General features: G+C 45.4%; 1 protein-coding gene across 2 annotated transcripts in view; it reads left to right on the top strand.

The window, feature by feature from the left end:
* The window catches only part of ELAPOR1 (endosome-lysosome associated apoptosis and autophagy regulator 1), a 529163-nt gene that overhangs the window by 373966 nt on the left and 135548 nt on the right, over positions 1-19649 (top strand). For both annotated transcript variants that reach the window (XM_088445747.1, XM_088445746.1), the window contains one exon: positions 4304-4405. In XM_088445747.1, the coding sequence (XP_088301873.1) occupies positions 4304-4405 (102 nt within the window). The remainder of the gene's footprint in view (positions 1-4303; positions 4406-19649) is intronic.

Raw genomic sequence — 19649 nt, 5'->3', positions numbered from 1 at the left:
GGATCTCATATTGAGAGTCAACAGCAACTGATTGCAAATGTCACACCTAGAATCAACTCCAGACCTTTTACCTGCTTAATTGATAATGAAATAATGAGGGAATAGCCCACACCTGTCCATGAAATAGCTTTTGAGTTGATAGTCCCATTACTTTTGGCCCCTTAAAATGTGGGAGGCACATATAGAAACCGTTGTAATTCCTACACCGTTCACCTGATTTGGATGTATTTACCCTCAAATTAAATCTGAAAGTCTGCAGTTAAATCACATCTTGTTTGTTTCATTTCAAAGCCATAGTGGTGGTGAATAGAGGCCAAAATATGAAAAGCCTGTCAATGTCCCAATATTTATGCACCTGACTGTATGTAAAGCATTAACCTTTAACAACATGACCTTAATGCATTCAACCATTTAAATGTGTATACAGAGAATAGAAAAATAGGTTGTGCTGTCTGGCACTCTAAAATATAATAGGGGAGGCACCCCAACTATTAGAACTGTGTTTCAGGCCCACCCTTTGAACCGACACATATATACATTTGGTAATATAGAGGCCACACATGGCAGAAAGCTCTAGACTGGCCTGTTAAGTGCAGTATACAAATGATTTACTATAGAATATCAATATATATTTGGCTAAGTACACATTCACCAAATAGAAGACGTAATGTGTGTACATTGTAAATTACGTACACCCTCATATATACATGTAGCTGAGTTAAAGGCCACCCACACATTGCCCTGAGCTCTTGCCAGGCCTGTTAAGTGCACGATCTACAAGATTGTCAAAAAAAGCAGGCTTGAACAAAATAGATACATAAACTTAACAGCAAAAATGAAAAAAATCTTACAAGTCTACAACTGTCTGTAGGCAGTGCTGACAATAGTGCTAAGTGGACTGTTTTGATTAGTGCCATCTGAATAACTATGCACTGTGCCATTTGGTGTATTAATCCGCGTGCCATCTGCATAAGTATGCACAGTGCCATATTGATTAATATTTCTTGTGCCGAATGGACTATTATGCACAGTGACATGTGGAGTGCTATGCACTGTGCCCTCTGGACTGGTACTGGCATGTGGAATGCTATGTACAGTGACATGTGGATTACTATTCCCTGTGCCATCTGGATAACTATGCACTGTGCCATGTTTGCAGAAATGGTAGGCTTCTGCTATGCTGTTGGTAATTTCTAACAGGACCCTCAGAGTACTGAGGACAGGGAGGTAGGGAGGGTGGTGCGGCCGGTGCCTCCGCACAGGGTGGAATCCTCCAGCGGCACCAGCCACACACTTCCCGGTGCCGGAGGTCTGCAGGAAGAGACCGCCGGCAGTGGTGCGCTGCGCACGAAGAACGTCGGCTCAGGATGCCGCCCTCCCTCCACCCTGCATCAGAATCTCGCGGCTGATGTACCAGGATTCTAGTCATTGTGCGCATTGCTAGCTCCATCTTAGAATTTTTTTTCTTCTGTTCAGGTACATCAAAAACTAGAAATAGAAGTAAAGAATAAATACATTTACAAATCAAATCAAAGCAGTAATGTCAGCATATATGTGCTTGCGGCCTTCACCCTCCTGCACAGTAGCTTCACACTGCAACGGATACATTGAGTTTGGATTCCAGCATAGTAAAATCAGCATAGTGATTAGCAATTATTGGATTCTATGTCTAAAGAAGTGGGTGTATAGTAACAAAAAAAAACTTACTGTTCCTATGCAATGTCGGGGTTTCACTCTGTGTAGGAGTTGGTGTCCCTGCACTGCTTCCACTCACCTCAACCACACCCTCAAGTGTATTGGTATCTGGGACCCCCATGGCAACCATCGGATCTGTCACTTATCTCTGTGATGTCATCAAAGAGCATTGGTGGTGTCATTGGGCAGGATTGGCTGTTCTCCGGGGTAACACTTCATGAAGATGCACAACTGGATGATGATGATATGGCAATGGGATTAACCAGTGCACAATTGCCAAATACTTCATTACACTGATCGTAGTAAACCCTTTCCATTCTGGCAGCACCACTTTTCCGCCTGGTTGTGAACTTTGTTATAGTATTTGCCTAGAGCTTTCAGTTTGTTCACTACCTGCTACTGGGTCCGCACAATGCCCCTTGAGGTGAGATTATTAGCTATGTTTATTGCGTCCTTCACTGTTCCACTGATCTGTTTGCGGATTTCCTCCTCCCCTCTGACTGCCAGCAGCTCGCGGATCTCCTCTCTCTCTGTTTTTCTGCAGCACAATTGTGACATCAGACGCCAGCATCACTGCACCGCCCGCTCAGCCAATCAGCCCATGCACTGCCATCTCAGCCAATAAGCGCTGCTTACTATGCCTGGAGTTGAAAAACCCGGGTTGGAGCCTTACAAAGATCCGCCAACCCGTGTAAGACCTGGGAAAACCCAGGTAAATACCTGGGTCGAAGTACCGGGAATTAGGTCCCGTGTTTACCCTTTCAGACAGAAAAAAAACCTTGGTCGACACGGCTAGAGCCGGAAAATTACCGGGTTCTTTTCTCTGTCTGAAAGGGGCTGCGTAAAGCCTAATTGATGATGTAATTTTTGCCTGTTTCAATTATCCCCGTATTCAATTTCATTGACTTTTCGCATGTAATACATGGATAAAAAAAGAGCAGAATTTGGGTTTTTGGGTGTAGAAAAAAATAAAATAGCCTGCAGCCTTTTTACTGTCCCCTAAAAGTAATTGTGTCAAAAAAAATAAAAAAAAATCCTCTGGACACCCCAAAAATGTACTTTAAGTTTGGGGGCGAAATAAAAAATGGGGAACAACGTTTTAAACAAGCGAAATTGATTCACAGGGGGTCCCCAAGTTTGGGGCAGGTGTTTTCTTCATTGTGGGTGGCTGTCGTTGCATGTGCATTTTTGAAGAATTTTTAAAAATAACTTTAGGGTTTTAAAAATATGCTTGCACCCATTTTCATGTACCCCAAATTTGAAAGGACTAGTTATTTAAAAAAAATAAAATAAAATATATATATATATATATATATATATATATAAATGCTATTCTTCACCTCTTCTTCACAGGTGCATTTATGCATCTGCCGCGGTTATTTAAAAACCTGACTTACCTTCCGCAGGCCAAAAGGAAGGTACCCATAGTGATCCCCCATGCCAGACCATCTTTAGGGGGGTACCAGGGTGATTTCCCGAAAATTCCCAGTATTTTTCCGATACTCACCCTTCTGCCGGGTCCCGTTTTCGCCGGATCCAAATTGAATACGGGGATAAGCGGGCACACGCCCGATACTTTCTCCCAGGAAAAACAAGCAATGATGGCGAAGAGTCCAAGCTCGGACTTTTCACCTCAAATTGAATACGGGCCTAAGTATCTAAATATGGAGCTCTGACTAGAGAACCTGAGACAGACTCTGTAGAAATAAATAACACTGCAAGGCATATCAAATATTAACTCGGACAAGCAAAGGAATAATATTCAATTCCTGAGTAATTAAACTGATAGAGATAATACGATCTCTCATAAACACTAAAATAATAATTACCCCCTGTCATATATAAAGATTAACTTCAGAGTGCACAATAACAGTAACCAGTCAGCGGCAGCTGCCTCCAGCCCCAAGGGTACAGTCCCACATGGACATGCCTATTTACCTGTGGACACGCCCCCTTTATATGTGACCATGACCCCTGTACCGTTTTTTTACTGTGAAATGTTGGAGGGTATGTGACATTTCTACTCGCAGCCCAGCCGCTGGCACTGACATTTCTGATCGCATCCCCCTGAGCTGGTGAGCAGAAATGACCTAAAAGTGACCCATTTAAGCACTCAAACGGGACTTTTCGTGGACTGCTAACTAAAATATTATTGGTAGAATCTGCATATATACTGTAGCTGGCAATAAATCAGAAGCTAGTATGTTAATACTATGAACCAAGGAATGTCAAAATGTCAACAGCGTAATGTTGATACAAGAATTTTGATGCAGTAATGTTACGTATACATTATGCTGTCAACATTTTGACAGTTGACAGCATAACATCATACCAAACCTCATGTAATACATCATTAATTCAAAGTGATACCTCAACTCAAAAGCAAATTCAGCATATATTATGATCTCTCTAGGTAGCTCCCTTTCAACCTCACAGCTCTCTGGCTGTGAGGTATTGTGGGAGCTGAACTTTTAAATGCTCTCTCAGGCCATGATGGAGGCACACTATAATGGGGACATGTAAAGCTGGTGTAGCTCCCGTTTTCTTTCATTTATTTCTTCTGCAATCAGGGCTCTGTATAAACCTATTTTACACTCTATTCTAATAGGTCCAAAGATGTAACTCAATCCTGTATTTCTGGTCGTGCTACCACTATCCGATTGCGCTGTAATCCTCTGAAAGCTGGTGTAGGCACCATATCCCTGCCAAGGTAAGAACGGTTTTTATGGATATGTTTAAAGTATAGCAAAGCATGTGTAGTACCATAGATTATACTGCACTTGTAATAAACTTATTTAAACCGGGTACACACTAGACAACATTTTAAACAAATTTACTGATAACGACTATTCGTTACACCAAATTATTTACATCATTCAGTGTGTACGCACTATATTGCTAGTGATGCGCGCTCCCGCAGAAGGCTAGCGACGTCCTCTGTCGTCTGTACATGCAACTCAATTTTGAAAAATGTCACTATCGAGTAGGAGCTAATCGCACAGTGTTTACACTGCCAACGACGAACCATATGTCTTCACGACCTGCCTGGTGTAGACATCACCTTCTGGACACTCCCATCCTCCATTTTCTAGACTGATCGCTAGCAGAATTGACTTGACGATAGAGGATCCAGGATTTCAATCATTCTGTGTGATTTGGTATGTATACATATGCTGTTGCCGACCAATGCATGCTACCCTTTTTTACACTGCTGCCCACCTATGTTATATTCTCATGCCCACCAATGTATCCCACCCAATTTTTCACTGCTGCCCACCAATGTTAGATGCTATTGCCCACCAACGTATGACACCCATTTTTACATTGCTGCCCACCAATGTTATATGATCATGCCCACCAATGTATGCCACCCAATTTTGTACTGCTGACCACCAATATTATATACTTATGCCCACCAATGTATGATGTACCCATTTTACAATGCTCATGCCCACCAATGTTTACACTGCTGACCACCCAGGGGCAGAACTATGGGAGACAATGGAGGCGCCTGCCGCCGGGCTCCAGCTCTGAAGGGGCACCTCTTCCATTGTCCACAACATATTCACCCCATTTGTGGCTGTAACTATGTACCCGGACTGTACCGTCACGGCCGTCCAATACATGGCACCCCTTCCCGGCACCTGAGAAGCCACCATTCACTAGTGGAGAGCTCCATGTCAGACCATCAGCTGCTGCCTTAATCTATCTATAGCCTGTCTGCCTGCACATTGCTACATTACAGTGTCAGCGGCTGTGATGGGGGGGCACCAAGTTATAACTTGCCTCCGGGCGTCTGGGATGAATTTACACCACTGTGACCACCAAATGTTATGATGCTGCCCACCAATGTTATGCAGATTACCATTGTTACCTTGTGATCTCTATACTTATATACCTCGACTGGCTTGCAGTTTGCAGTCTGCTTTTATCGTCATTGTTGATGTATTCTAAGCTGCAAAGAAAAGCATCTCACTCAGGTATATTATGACCATGTACACACCGGTTAACCTTCTGCAATGTTGACTTTATTGACACACAGGTCACTTTTACTTTATTTGTAATTCGGTCTGGTTTACTTTTAAACTAAAAAAAAAGGACAATGACATTTGTGTGAATTATATGTATTAATGTGACACTATACATTATTTTAACTCTAGTGTGTTTTTTAAGTTTTAAAAAATTAAAATAGTACACAATACTAAACAATTAAAATATTTATTAAAACACTAAAAAAACATTAAAAATATTATTTTCTAAAACATCATTATACTAATAAATACTTGAATAAAACAAATAACAAAACATTAACAATAAAACAAGATTAACATTAACATATAAAACCATTATAAAACTGAACCATTATAAAAAAGTTAACATTTTTACAATTATTTATTTTAAAAGGCCTCCATTGATTGGAGGCCGTACCATATGTGTAAAATGGTCACTCCCTTAACTTATGGAGGCTCTGACACAGTCTGACCCTCATTATTACAATTTATAGTTTATATGTATTTTTTAAAATGTTAAGTTATTTTAGTTTTGTGTTAAATGTTCTGTCTTCATACATTGTATACAGTTTATATTTTTTCAGTTTTTTCACAGGTATGGCTATGGAGAAGAACTGTGCATTTTGGTCCGGCTTCATAGACCTATATCATGAGAAAGTGTGCCTCTGGAAAATAAAGGCAAAGGACTACTGCAACAAGGTGAAAAAAAACCTGACCCTCAGGGAATTTGCAGACTACAGTAAAAGCCACAACACCGATGCTAATGTCATATGGGTTCGTAAGAAAATCCAAAATCTCTAGAAAGAACACAAAAAGTGGAAGGAATCCCAAAGATCTGTAATCCCAAAGATCTGGAGTGGGGGCAGATGAGTTCCACCAACCATCATTGTGGTACTATGAACATTTAAAGTTCACATTGGAGCAGGAACCTAAATGCCCATCTAGGTCCACGTTGAACACACATTTAGAATAGGAGGTCAGGAAGATTAGGAAATGGCCAGTGTGGATTTGGTAAGTAGAGACACAGTGCTAACACACCATGTAAAATGTTCAGTAGTCTGTAATAAATGTCCAATTTGTGCTGGATAGTTTATTTTATGCAGCCTTCCTGCCATGGCACTGCCCTCACTCCATTAAAATAGGTCAGGTATTCTTCTCTGACCTGTTTTGCGCATCCTCATTGTGGTCTGGGTCATCTGGCACAGTTGTACTTGATAAACTTTGTTGGCTGGGCTTCCACCTCAGAACATTATGCAGGCCACTGCATGCCAAGACAACCCAATCAATCTTATCCTGAATTGATTACTGAGGATACCAAATGCGTTATCCACAATACGATGTGCCCCGGAAAGCCTATAGTTGAAGATACGCTTCTCCTTTATCAGCCCCCTTTGGGCATATGGCTTCATGATGTGCTCATGCAGTGCAAATGCCTCATTAGCAACAAACACAAAATTTAGGCCATACTTGGTCTCCTCAGCTGATGGTAAATTGAGGGTTTTGGAGATGAGCCTCTCGTAGAAAGCCATCTGTTTGAAGGACCCACCATCCAAAGCATGGCCATTCTTGCTAAAGTCCACAAATAGAAATTTGTAGTTAACGGTGATGATGGTCATCATAACAATGCTGAAGAATTCCTTTGTAATTGTCATAAAAAGATCAACTGTTGGCAGGTGGGGTTATCCTCACATGTTTACCATCAATGGCTCCCCAGCAGTTAGAGAAGTTCCACCGTGATTCAAATTCCGCAGTGCTTTTCCATTCCTCCACGGTCGTAGGGAACTAGAATGAAAAAAAAAAACCAGTGAATATAATATATGAACTTTATCTACAACTTTATTATTTTACAGACATCAACACCAGACTTGGATATTGACACTGCCACCAACGAGTCAACTGAAGTGGACAAAAGCGAGGCTGAAACTAGCACACCCCAGTCACCTGCCAAGAAGAAAAGAAGGATGCCACCTAAACCAACCGCCACAACTTCAACGGACAGATTCCTTAAGCATGGTGCTGCAAACTCCTCTAGATAAGTGTTGATATTTTTGGATCCCACCTAGCCTGTCAAAAACGGGAAATGGACAAGAACCAACACCTGTAATTCAAAAGAGTGGTGTATTATGTAGTGGTGCGTGCCATAAGTGGGCAATTAACTGCACACACATTACTAGTGGAGCCACAACCCAGGCTCCACCCCACTACACCCACCTATCCCTCCAGTCAAGGCATGATGGCCCCCACCCACCTATCCCTTCAGTACAGGCATGATGGCTCATGCACCAACAAACCCTCAGCCCCCACTCAGCTATCCCTCTAGTACAGACATGATGGCTCATGCACCAACAAACCCTCTGCCCCCACCCACCTATCCCTCCAGCAGTTCAAGTGAAATACATTCTGCAATGCTGGACATGGAGGCTCCAACTCAGGCACATCCACAGTTTTACCATGTAAAGTTTTATGTTTTTATGTTTGGTTTATATTTGCACTACAATAAGAAAATGCGCCTTTTGAAATGTTTATGCGTTTTATAATGTTAATTATTTCACAAAAAATTGTATAATATATTATAATAATCTTGTTTTATGAAAAAAAACAATTACCGTCACAACTAAGATAGTGACAACTTTGATTTTTGATGGTTCAATGTACACGATGATTAAAAATATTATATAAAATTGCCTTCAGGCTGTGTGTATAAGGTGTATATGAAACATAACTGCATTCTGTGTTGAGACTTGTGGCCTATCCCTATGATATCTCATTATGGCATGAAGTTATTAAAAAATACGGAAAAATCCGATATCCGGAATAGTGCTATTCCCAAACATTCTGGATATTGGAGACTCAAGCTGTACTTTTAATACACTGTTTGTTACACTTTTAATTAAAAACATACTTTTACTTTAAAGTGTGGTGTTTCTCTTATCTTAAAGTATTGCTGCTTCAGGACATGATGACTTTGCAGGTCTCTGGTATAATGAGGCCCAATAGCTTGAAGGGAGATGGGGGAGCCAAATTTCAGGTCTGCCAGTAATTTGCCAGTTGCCAGGAAGCGCAGGGTAGCGATCAGCCTCTCCTCCAGTGGCGTAAGTTCATCCCAGATGCCCCAAGGCAAGTTATAATTTGGTGCCCCCTGTCACAGCTGATGACATTGTAATGCCGGCCTTGTCACACTGACAATCTGAGGAGCAGCGACACCAATGAGTAAGGACAGGCTACAGATAGACGGAGGCGACAGTGGATGGTCTGACATGGAGCTCTCCACTAGTATATGGTTATGGTAGCTTCCCAGGTGCTGGAAAGGGGTGCCATGTATTGGGCGGCCGTGACAGACACTCCAGGTACATAGTTACAGCACTAAGTGGGGTGAATATATTGTGGGCAATGGAAGAGGTGCCCCTTCAGTGCTGGCGCCCAGCGGCAGCCGCCTCCATTGTCTTCCATAGTTCTGCCCCTGCTCTCCTCAGCAGGTATGGCCCTCTGCAGCTTGCAGCTTAGTATCCTATCCTGCCTCCGGGTGTAGGGAGTCATCAGATGCAGCAACTCCTGGAAAGTGGCGTCATCCATGCGCAGGAAGTTGTGGTAGTCAGGATTGTTCTCCTGAATCTCCATAAGCAGTGGCATGTTAGAGAGAGACTCCTTCTACAGTAGCCACTCCTTCGTCCAGCATGATCTCAAGCATCTCCTATTCTGGGCCCTCTCCCTATCAGCTAACACCATAGCTGCAGCATATGATGCCATAAGTCTATAGTAAAAAGTATCCATCACAAGAGAATGAAGTAGACACACTTAGTTAAGGCAAGTCAAAAACAAGGCAGAGCAATCTAGCAAGATATTAGCGTTCAGCACGTATAAACCTAACATCACTAGCCACAAATCATAAATGGTAAAATGGCCGCTGGCTATTTATCACCTCCTGAAAGTCCTGCTCACCCCTCCTAAAACACCTGCCCAGTATTTAAAGTAGGCAGAAATCCAACAATTTGGTAGTATCGAATGACTCGCGTATATCCTTTTGGCGTTTGTCATTTTCATGTTGTCTAGTGTGTACCCAGATTTACAGTTTATAATAAGAGAATTCTTTATTTTTTATATACAGTTTTTGAATTGACTTGTTTAATGGGGAAAAATGCCTATGAGAAAATCAAACAGGAAAAATCTAAATGTTTTGAAACTTACCATATTACAACATTGTAAATATATAAAACATGAAGAAAATAATCAGACTGCGCTACCCTATATATTAGAAACTTGAGTTGTGTGTTTGTGGCTGCCTTTTCTATTGGGTAGGGGTCCTCCCCTTAATTAGATTAAACTGTGGAAATATATTAGATGTGGCTCATGTGTTTGGCGCCGCATCTAATATATCACAAATCACAAATATAATTTATTTCGCTCTTAATAATTGAACATACTATTTAAAATACATATAGATGGAATACAAATACAAATGTGCATTATATGCATCTGACACAAAACCTGAGAATTCTCAATAAAAAACTTTAAAATTGCCTGACTAAAAAGCTTTGGAAATGTCAAAATGTTAACACCAGAAAGTACAACGTGCAAACTCAAATGACACACAGTTGTTAAATGTTGTTTCCTAGGATCTGTGCACAGTATCCAAATAATTATATTCTTTATATAGAGAGGGTGTGCAGATATATGCTGTTTTGTTCTTGCACCCTGAAAGTACGTCTCGTGGAGATAGTGGGGATGGAGCTATATTCACTCCAGATAATCCAAATGTAGGTGTCACTGGTCTTTAGTCACATAGCGTTTGTAGCCTGTAGTGTTTAGCACTAGAATAGTCTCCTGAGAACTCTGTCCGCATGCAGTATAGATTTCGTAACCCGTCTATGCCGGGTAGTGGTGGTGCAGAGCGGTGTCCCGCTCTTGCTATGCTTACTGGTAAGTGACGTTTTCTTCCTCGTTCTTTCTGCAACCTTCAACATGTGTGGCTTGCTTCGCCCCTCTGCCGGTTCTGATTCAGACTCGCTCGCGAGCGCTGAGCACTCGCAAGCGGGTCGATGGTTGCCCTAGTGTGCATGCGCACGATGGAGGGAGCTCCGTCGTGCGCATGCGCGAGACCCGGGGAGCGACGGGGAAGCCATCGCTCCAGGTCTCGCACCAAAGGGGGCGTGTTGTCGATGTTGATTGACAGCACGCCCCCTTTGGTGGGCGTGCCAGGGGCGTGGCTGCCAGATGGAAATGCCTACCGTCTGGGCGTGGCTGCCAGATGGGAACGCCTACCATCTGGTCCGGCCCTACTGACATCACTAGTGATGTCAGTGGGAGTGATTTTGGCTCTGATAGAGCCAAAATCACTCCTGGGCTTGCGGTCACCGAGACCCTACCGCAGGGTCTCATCCAGGGGCTGGCTGGCAACTTTCAGCCCGGGGGGCAAACAAGAGCAAGTGGCCCAGGTTTTCTAACTGCAAATGCAATTTTAAAAATGGGCGTGGGAATGTTGGGGGTGTGGTTTGTGTAATGTGGGTATGGGTACACATGGGAAGGTCCTGTGTGCCTCTATTACTGTGTAAGCAGGTATAAGAGGAGAATAAAGGAGGAGAGTCAGGTAGCAGCACTAAGGTCCCTAATAAAGGGGCAAGATAAACAAAATCCACTCCTCTTATGATGCCAATGGAGGGAAATAGGAATGGAGGGGCAATGCTGCCTAGGTTATGAGAGACCCCCCCTTCAGTGCGTTGGATGCAAGGGCTCAGAGTTTTGCAGCACATGTTATGTGAAAATGCAGGGCCACAGCAGGGGGCACTGAGATTGTGAGGGTGCCCACATATATATGCATTATTGTGCCCCTCTCTTCTCCTAGTATATATATGCATTATTATGTGGTCCCCACCCCCCAGTAATTGTTGTCATCTGTTCCCTCCCCCAATGGTTAACTTACCTGCTCCGCTCGATTGTCTTTTTCCACTCGGCAGCTCAGCTCCTCCTCCAGGTCCAATCTCACCCTCTGCAGCCGCTGGATCCCTCTCCTGTCTCCAGGCTCTGACTGACAGTGACAGGTAGCAGTAGCCAGCACTTAGATCCTGGTAGGCATACAGACAACATCACAGTGTCATGACATCACATTCGCGACTTTGCTGATTTAGGTGCCGTGTCTGCGAACAGTAATGAGTGTCGGTGCACTGCCTCAGCGGGGATACGAAGTTGCTGTCTTCCGGCAGCCAGGTACAGCTGCTACCGGGCTGCAGGACTATAGTGTGTGGCGGGGTCTTGATCCCCAGGTGACCGTCTCATGGTTGCACCGCCGTTATGGCCCTGGAAGTGTGTGCACAAGCAGCGGACACTCTCCCCCCGGGTCTCTGGTTATGATGACAGGCTCTTTTTTTACCTGTCATCACCGTCCCCACTGTGCTTCATGTGTTGTGGGCCAGCCCCCAGAGTAACAGCACTTCAAGCTGTACAGACGGGAGGTTCCGAAACGCCACTCCTGATGACATAATCAGGAGTGCCATTCTGGAGCGTTCCCCCTGAAAATAGCTATATATATATATATATACACAGGTAACTAGAAGCAAACAGCGGCACTCAGGGACTTGTGAAAAAAAAACAAAAGTGTATTGCACTCAATACATGGTCCGACGTTTCGGGACTCGCACGTCCCTTAATCAAGGTGGTCAATATATATATATATATATGATGTAGTTAAAAAACCTATGATCGGGATGCCGACCAATTAAATCCCGGTGCTAAAATTCCGAACTGCGGACAGAAGACCGGCGCCGGAATCCCAACATGAGTGGAGATCCTGACACTGGCATCCTAACAGACGGCATCCCGATCATAAGTACAGCGGGCGCCTTAGCTGTAAGCTGCAGGGGGAGGGGAGGATTAGGTTTAGGCTTCCCCTGGGAAGGGAGGTTAGGGTTAGGCACTAAGGGAGGATGGTTGGGTTTAGGCACTTAGGGTTAGAATGTGGGGTAGGGAGGAATAGGGTGCAGGGTAGTGAGGTTTAGGGTAAAGAAAAGGATGGTTATGGTTAAAAGGGGCATCGGGATGCCGCTGTCGGTTTTTTGACAGCCGGCATTCCCAACTGCAGGGATTCCATACCCAATCCTGTATACAGGTGTATATGTATGTATGTACTATATATATATATATATACACACACATGCATACTGTACATACATACACACAAACAACATACAGACACACTTAGCACACACATATTTTAAATAATTAAACATCTTCTCCCTGTCTCCCTGCAAAGTTTGTGCAATTGTGACTATATATATATATATATATATATATATATAGTGACACAGTTAGGTTAGGGGGTCCCTCTCCTGGGTAGAGGACTCCTTCCTTACACACACACACAGCAGCAGGGAAGCAGCACACCAGTCTGGATGCAAGTACAAGCTGGTCGGCGCCAGTCTTTATTGTACAATGACAGAAATATAAAGAAAACATAAATATAAATCCTAGCCCTGTCGGGGCACTAACTTCACAGGTAGTTCCCTCACTACCAGAACCTGGCAGGGCCTAATGCCCTCGCCAGCAACAAAGCACAGCACAGTACTCACAGATAGGTTTTTCAAGTGTCTCTGAGCAAACTCCCTGTCTGCTCTCCCAGGTGAGACCATCAGCCCTAAACAAACTAGGCTTATATTGGCCACTCTCAGGTGGAAAACTAACAAGCCTGTTACCAGGCTGCGAGAACAAAAACCTGTAGTGGCCGTGGGTGGAGCCCTCCCTCTCCTCTCACCCACAACCCCCAGGTCCCAAACCGGCTTTTCAAAAAGCCGAAACTCAAGCCTGCTACACTGCAGACTTTCTCCTGGGGGTTTAAAACACAAAAGACAGGAATCTGGGACAAATGTACCTGCCACAGACCACTTTACCAGTGATCCTATCACATATCCCCCCCTTTGTTTCGACCTGTGGGGCGGAACAACTGAAGCCCCCAAACAATGAACGCGTGACAACGCGTCAGCATTGGCCAGCTGGCTTCCTGGCCTGTGTTCCACTGAAAATTTTAAAGTTTGTAACGCCAAGAACCATCTTGTAATTCTCGCATTAATGTCCTTATTTTCAGACATCCACTTCAGAGGGGCATGGTCAGTGATCAATTTGAACTTTCTTCCGACCAAGTAGTACCTGAGAGCCTCTAACGCCCACTTTATGGCCAACGCCTCCTTCTCCACTGTGGCATAGTTTCTCTCATGTACATTCAACTTTCTGCTAAGATAGAAAATAGGGTGTTCCTCACCCTCCTTGTTCTGGGACAGGACCGCTCCTATACCTACTTCTGATGCATCGGTTTGTACTATGAATTCCCTTTCAAAATTAGGAGTCATCAGGACTGGTTGGGAACACAACGCTACTTTCAACTCCTGAAAAGTTTTCTCTGCCTCAGGATTCCATTCTACCATGACTTTTTGTTTGCCTTTGGTCAGGTCAGTCAGTGGGACTGCCATGGTGGCAAAGTTGGGTATAAACCTCCTGTAGTATCCCGTAATTCCCAAGAAGGCTCTCACCTGCTTCTTATTCAGAGGCCATGGCCAGTTTTGTATGGCATCAACTTTATTGAGCTGAGGCTTTATCAGGCCTCTGCCAATGGTGTATCCCAGATATTTTACTTCCTCCATGCCTAGACAACACTTTTTTGGGTTGGCTGTCAAACCTGCCTTATAGATGGAGTCCAACACTGCTTGCACCCTGGGTAAGTGAGACTGCCAATCAGGACTATGAACGACCACGTCATCCAGATAAGCAGCCGCATACCGTCTATGGGGCCTTAGAATCCTGTCCATCATTCTTTGGAAGGTAGCAGGTGCCCCATGTAGCCCGAAGGGCAACATCTTGTACTGAAACAAGCCCTCTGGCGCTGAAAAAGCTGTCTTTTGTTTGGCGCTCTCGGTTAACGGTACTTGCCAATACCCGTTGGTTAGGTCAAGAGTGGTTAAATACCTTGCCATCCCTAGTCTCTCAATCAGTTCATCTACTCTTGGCATCGGGTAGGCATCGAATTTTGAAACACTGTTCAACTTTCGGAAGTCACTGCAGAAACGCACACTCCCGTCGGGCTTTGGAATTAACACAATGGGACTTGACCATTCACTATGTGATTCTTCAATAACCCCTAACTCTAGCATATTTTTAATTTCTTTCGACACCGATTCTCTTTGTGCTTCTGGTAACCTATAGGGCTTTAGATTAACTTTAACCCCTGGGTCAGTGATGATGTCATGTTTAATGACCGAGGTTTTCCCAGGTACATCAGAGAACAGCACCCTATTTCTAATCAGAAACTCCTTGACCTCTTGTTGTTGAATTGCCGACAGGGTTTTTGCCACTGTCACTTCGGGAACTAAGGGCCCAGGGCCCTGGACTTACTGGAGGGTCTCGGACGGCCGACAGTACCATTCTATCTTTCCAGGGCTTTAACAGATTTATGGTATATCTGTTCCGGCTTTCTTTTCCCCGGCTGGTAAACTTTGTAATTGACCAGCCCCACTCTTTCTAAGATTTCAAAGAGCCCTTGCCATTTAGCCAAAAGTTTATTTTCCACAGTGGGAACCAATACTAACACTCTGTCCCCAGGAGCAAAGCTGCGTAACCGAGCATTGCGGTTGTATACCCTCTGCTGTGCCTGTTGAGCCTGTTCCAGGTGCTCTCTCACTATCGGCACTACCGCAGCAATTCTCTCCTGCATTTGAGAAACATACTCAATCACCGTTTTGTAAGGACTAGACTGCCCCTCCCATGTCTCTTTGGCAATGTCTAGTAACCCCCTTGGGTGTCTCCCATACAACAAGTCGAAGGGTGAAAACCCGGTGGAGGACTGGGGAACTTCTCTTATGGCCAACAATAAATACGGCAATAAGTAGTCCCAATCCCTAACATCCTTGTCGACCACTTTCCTAAGCATGTGTTTTAACGTCTTGTTAAACCTCTCAACCAGCCCATCGGTTTGGGGGTGATAAACCGAAGTTCTTAACTGTTCGATTTTGAACAGGCGGCATAACTCTTTCATGACTTTGGACATCAACGGTGTACCCTGGTCAGTTAGTATCTCCTTAGGTATACCCAGCCTGCTAAAGACATGAACTAGCTCTCTGGCAATGGTCTTGGTTGACGTATTGCGCAACGGGATCGCTTCCGGGTACCTGGTAGCGTAATCCATTATGACCAGAATATACTGGTGTCTCCTGGCAGACTTCATTAAGGGTCCAACCAAATCCATCGCTATTCTTTCAAACGGCACCTCTATGATAGGCAATGGAACTAGTGGACCCTTAAAATGTGGCCTGGGAGCATGATACTGACACTCAGGGCAGGATGCGCAAAAGTCAGATACCTCTTTATGAAGCCCGGGCCAGAAAAACCTCTTCATTATTCGCTCAGTGGTTTTCTCTACCCCTAGATGGCCTGCCGTTATATGACCATGGGCCAGATCCAACACTGTTCTTCTGTAGGCTTTGGGAACTATTAGTTGTTCCACAACATCTTCCCCCTTCTTAGTCACCTGATATAACAAATCCTGCCACATTGCCATGTGGGGATAGGACAAAGGACTATCAGGGTCTACGGGTTTACCATCAACTACTTTTACATTCTCCCTGGCTTTTACCAAAGTAGGGTCATTCAACTGCTCCACGGCAAAGACCTCTCTTCTGACCTCTAAATCAGGCAGATGATCACCTGGCCCAACAACACTTCCCACCTCAATGGGAGGCACATCAGTTGGCGGGCCGCCGTCACGCTCCGCATTCTCTAGTTCGCCAATCATAGTAGAAAAAGGGAATAACTCTGACTCAGAAGAAACTCCCTCCTCCACTACATCGACAACCTTCTCAAATGGATCGGGGTTGTTCACCTCTGGAACAAAACGGCTTTCCCACAACTTCCAGAAGTGAGCAAAGTCTCTCCCCAATATTGCATCGTACATCAGACCATGTACCAAACCTACAGAAACTATAGCAGAACCACATGGTGTCTCGATGTTCACCTTGGCAGTAACATAATATCGAGTATCCCCATGTATGCAGGTCACACCAACAGTTTTCCCTGTATGCCTCAAGGGGTTCACCAGCTCAGCTTTTAAAAGTGTCACCAAGCTACCAGAGTCTAACAGTGCCTCTACTGCTTATCAGTCTCAGCCTGCCGGTCAGCTGTACAGGCTATCTGTGCAAAGAAAGACCCCCTGCGGTAGACATGAGCAGTATCACATTGCATAGGTTCAGTTGTAAGTGCACAATTAGCGGCAATATGGCCGAAGTCACCACATCGGAAACACTGAGTCATATTAATGTCTAGTCGTTTACGGGGCAAGAACCTTCCTGGCCTGGCAGGCCTGTCTCCAGGTTCTACACCCTCAGTCTTAGGTACATTCCACCGCCCAGCACCCTTCTCCCCTGGAACAGTCTTGCCAGTGTCTGTGGGAGTCCGCCGGTGCGCCATCGGGGCTCGGTGGGGCATACTCATCAGCGCCTCAGCTGCCACGTACCTCTCCACCAGCTCGACCAACTGGTCTGCGGACTTAGGGTCTGCATGGCTCACCCACTTGCGCAGAGTCACAGGTAATGATCGCAGGTACCGGTCCATCATGACCCTTTCCACGATCTGTGGTCCCGTCAGCGTCTCGGGCTGTAGCCATTTTGAGGACAGATGGATGAGGTCATGCATCTGTGAACGTGGAGGCTTGTCCCTATGGAACTCCCAGCGGTGGACCCATTGGGCACGAACAAAGGTGGTGACTCCCAAGCGAGTTAGGATCTCCTGTTTTAGTTTTTTATAGTCCTTGGCATCAGCCAGGCATAAGTCAAAATAGGCCTTTCGTGGCTCCCCAGACAAAAAAGGTGCCACCAGACTTGCCCACTGCTCCTTGGGCCAACTCTCCCTTTCGGCCGTTCTTTCAAATGCGGTGAGATAGGCCTCCACATCATCGCCCGAAGTCATCTTCTGGAGGAAGTGACTGGCTCGTACGGAGTGAGTGGTGGTGGGAGGACCAGTACCAACATCTCTGGGCCGGGCGATCAGGTGCTGTACCACCTCTTTTATGGCCTGGCTGTTTTCCGCTAAGGCCCGGTGGGTTTCCTCGATGGTAACCTGTTGTTGCCCCTGGGCTGTCTCCATGGCCGACAGTTGCACCCTGGTGGATTCCTGCAGAGCCCTGGTAGATTCCTGCTGAGCTCTGGTAGATTCCTGCTGAGCTGCTGTAGCTTGGAGCAGGGCTTTAATAATGTCCTCCATTTTGTCCTGGGGTGTAGGTTGGAAGCTGAACCTTGCCTCTCTGAGCATGGGCTGACGCCTCCTCTATGGGACTCCAAGGACACAGCGTTATTTCCACACTCACAAATTGGGTGTCTGTCCCTTTAATATTTAAACGGAAAGTTTTCCTCTTGCTGCAACTTCAGTGTGTATGGGTGCCCGCATTCTCCACCATATTGTGACACAGTTAGGTTAGGGGGTCCCTCTCCTGGGTAGAGGACTCCTTCCTTACACACACACACAGCAGCAGGGAAGCAGCACACCAGTCTGGATGCAAGTACAAGCTGGTCGGCGCCAGTCTTTATTGTACAATGACAGAAATATAAAGAAAACATAAATATAAATCCTAGCCCTGTCGGGGCACTAACTTCACAGGTAGTTCCCTCACTACCAGAACCTGGCAGGGCCTAATGCCCTCGCCAGCAACAAAGCACAGCACAGTACTCACAGATAGGTTTTTCAAGTGTCTCTGAGCAAACTCCCTGTCTGCTCTCCCAGGTGAGACCATCAGCCCTAAACAAACTAGGCTTATATTGGCCACTCTCAGGTGGAAAACTAACAAGCCTGTTACCAGGCTGCGAGAACCAAAACCTGTAGTGGCCGTGGGTGGAGCCCTCCCTCTCCTCTCACCCACAACCCCCAGGTCCCAAACCGGCTTTTCAAAAAGCCGAAACTCAAGCCTGCTACACTGCAGACTTTCTCCTGGGGGTTTAAAACACAAAAGACAGGAATCTGGGACAAATGTACCTGCCACAGACCACTTTACCAGTGATCCTATCACAATATATATATATATATATATATTCTCCAATCTACCCTCCACTTACCTGGTATGGGTGAAGAAGACAGGAAGCAGGATCTCCCCCAGTCTGTGGTACTCCTCATCTCTGCCCTCTCTGACTCTCTCCTCCATGGGTGCGGTGCCAATTTATTTTTTCAGCTCCTCTTCCAACTCCCCCGACAAGCCACGCCCCCTTTTCCCTTCTCCAGCCAGGGTTTCTGGGTAGGGAAACCTGGCTCCCCATTGGTCGATAGCGGCCATCTTTGTGTAGCCTGATATGGGGGCAGCCATTTTCTTATAGACTCTGCTTTAGCTACTCGGATCTCTCTCTTGCAGAGCAGTGGCCGGGGAGCAGAAGCATCCTCTACCTGCCGCAGCCTGGTGGCCCTAGAAAACTAAAATTATACCAGCCTGGGGGGCAGATGGCACCCTGCCCCCCGGCCCAGCCCGCCTCTGGTCTCGTCACAAGCCCGATGGTCGCGATGTTCTGGACCATCGCGACCATCATCATGGACGCTCGCATAAGCTGTGGGTGGTAACCCACAGCTATGCGAGCGTCCAAGAGGCCGCTCCAAGTTTAGGTAGGAGGGCCCTGAATCAGGCCCTCTGTTCCCCAGCTATGCACTGGTCCGGATCTCCTCAAGGTGTTCACAGTGAGTCGGCGGTATGAGGTAATGAATGCTCACGTGGTGGGGGATTCCTTCTGGCATCAGAGGAAATCTTTCCACAATCTTTCACTAAAACTTTTTAACATACAATGCTTATCTTATCATAATTAAACTTGCTGATACCATTGGTGTATTTATAATGGGTGTCGGGTGTGCGCTGCTTGCAGGCCTCTGAGTCCCAGTGGGCCCACATCGCACACCCTGCAACCATGTTTATTACTTACAGATGTGTCCTCACTCGTCTTT

This window comes from Taudactylus pleione, unplaced genomic scaffold (genome assembly GCF_031769625.1).
Source record: "Taudactylus pleione unplaced genomic scaffold, aTauple2 ptg000387l, whole genome shotgun sequence".
In the NCBI taxonomy this organism is placed as follows: Eukaryota; Metazoa; Chordata; class Amphibia; order Anura; family Myobatrachidae; genus Taudactylus; species Taudactylus pleione.
Note: the sequence above shows the minus strand (reverse complement) of the source record. Positions and strands in the feature narration are given on the sequence as shown.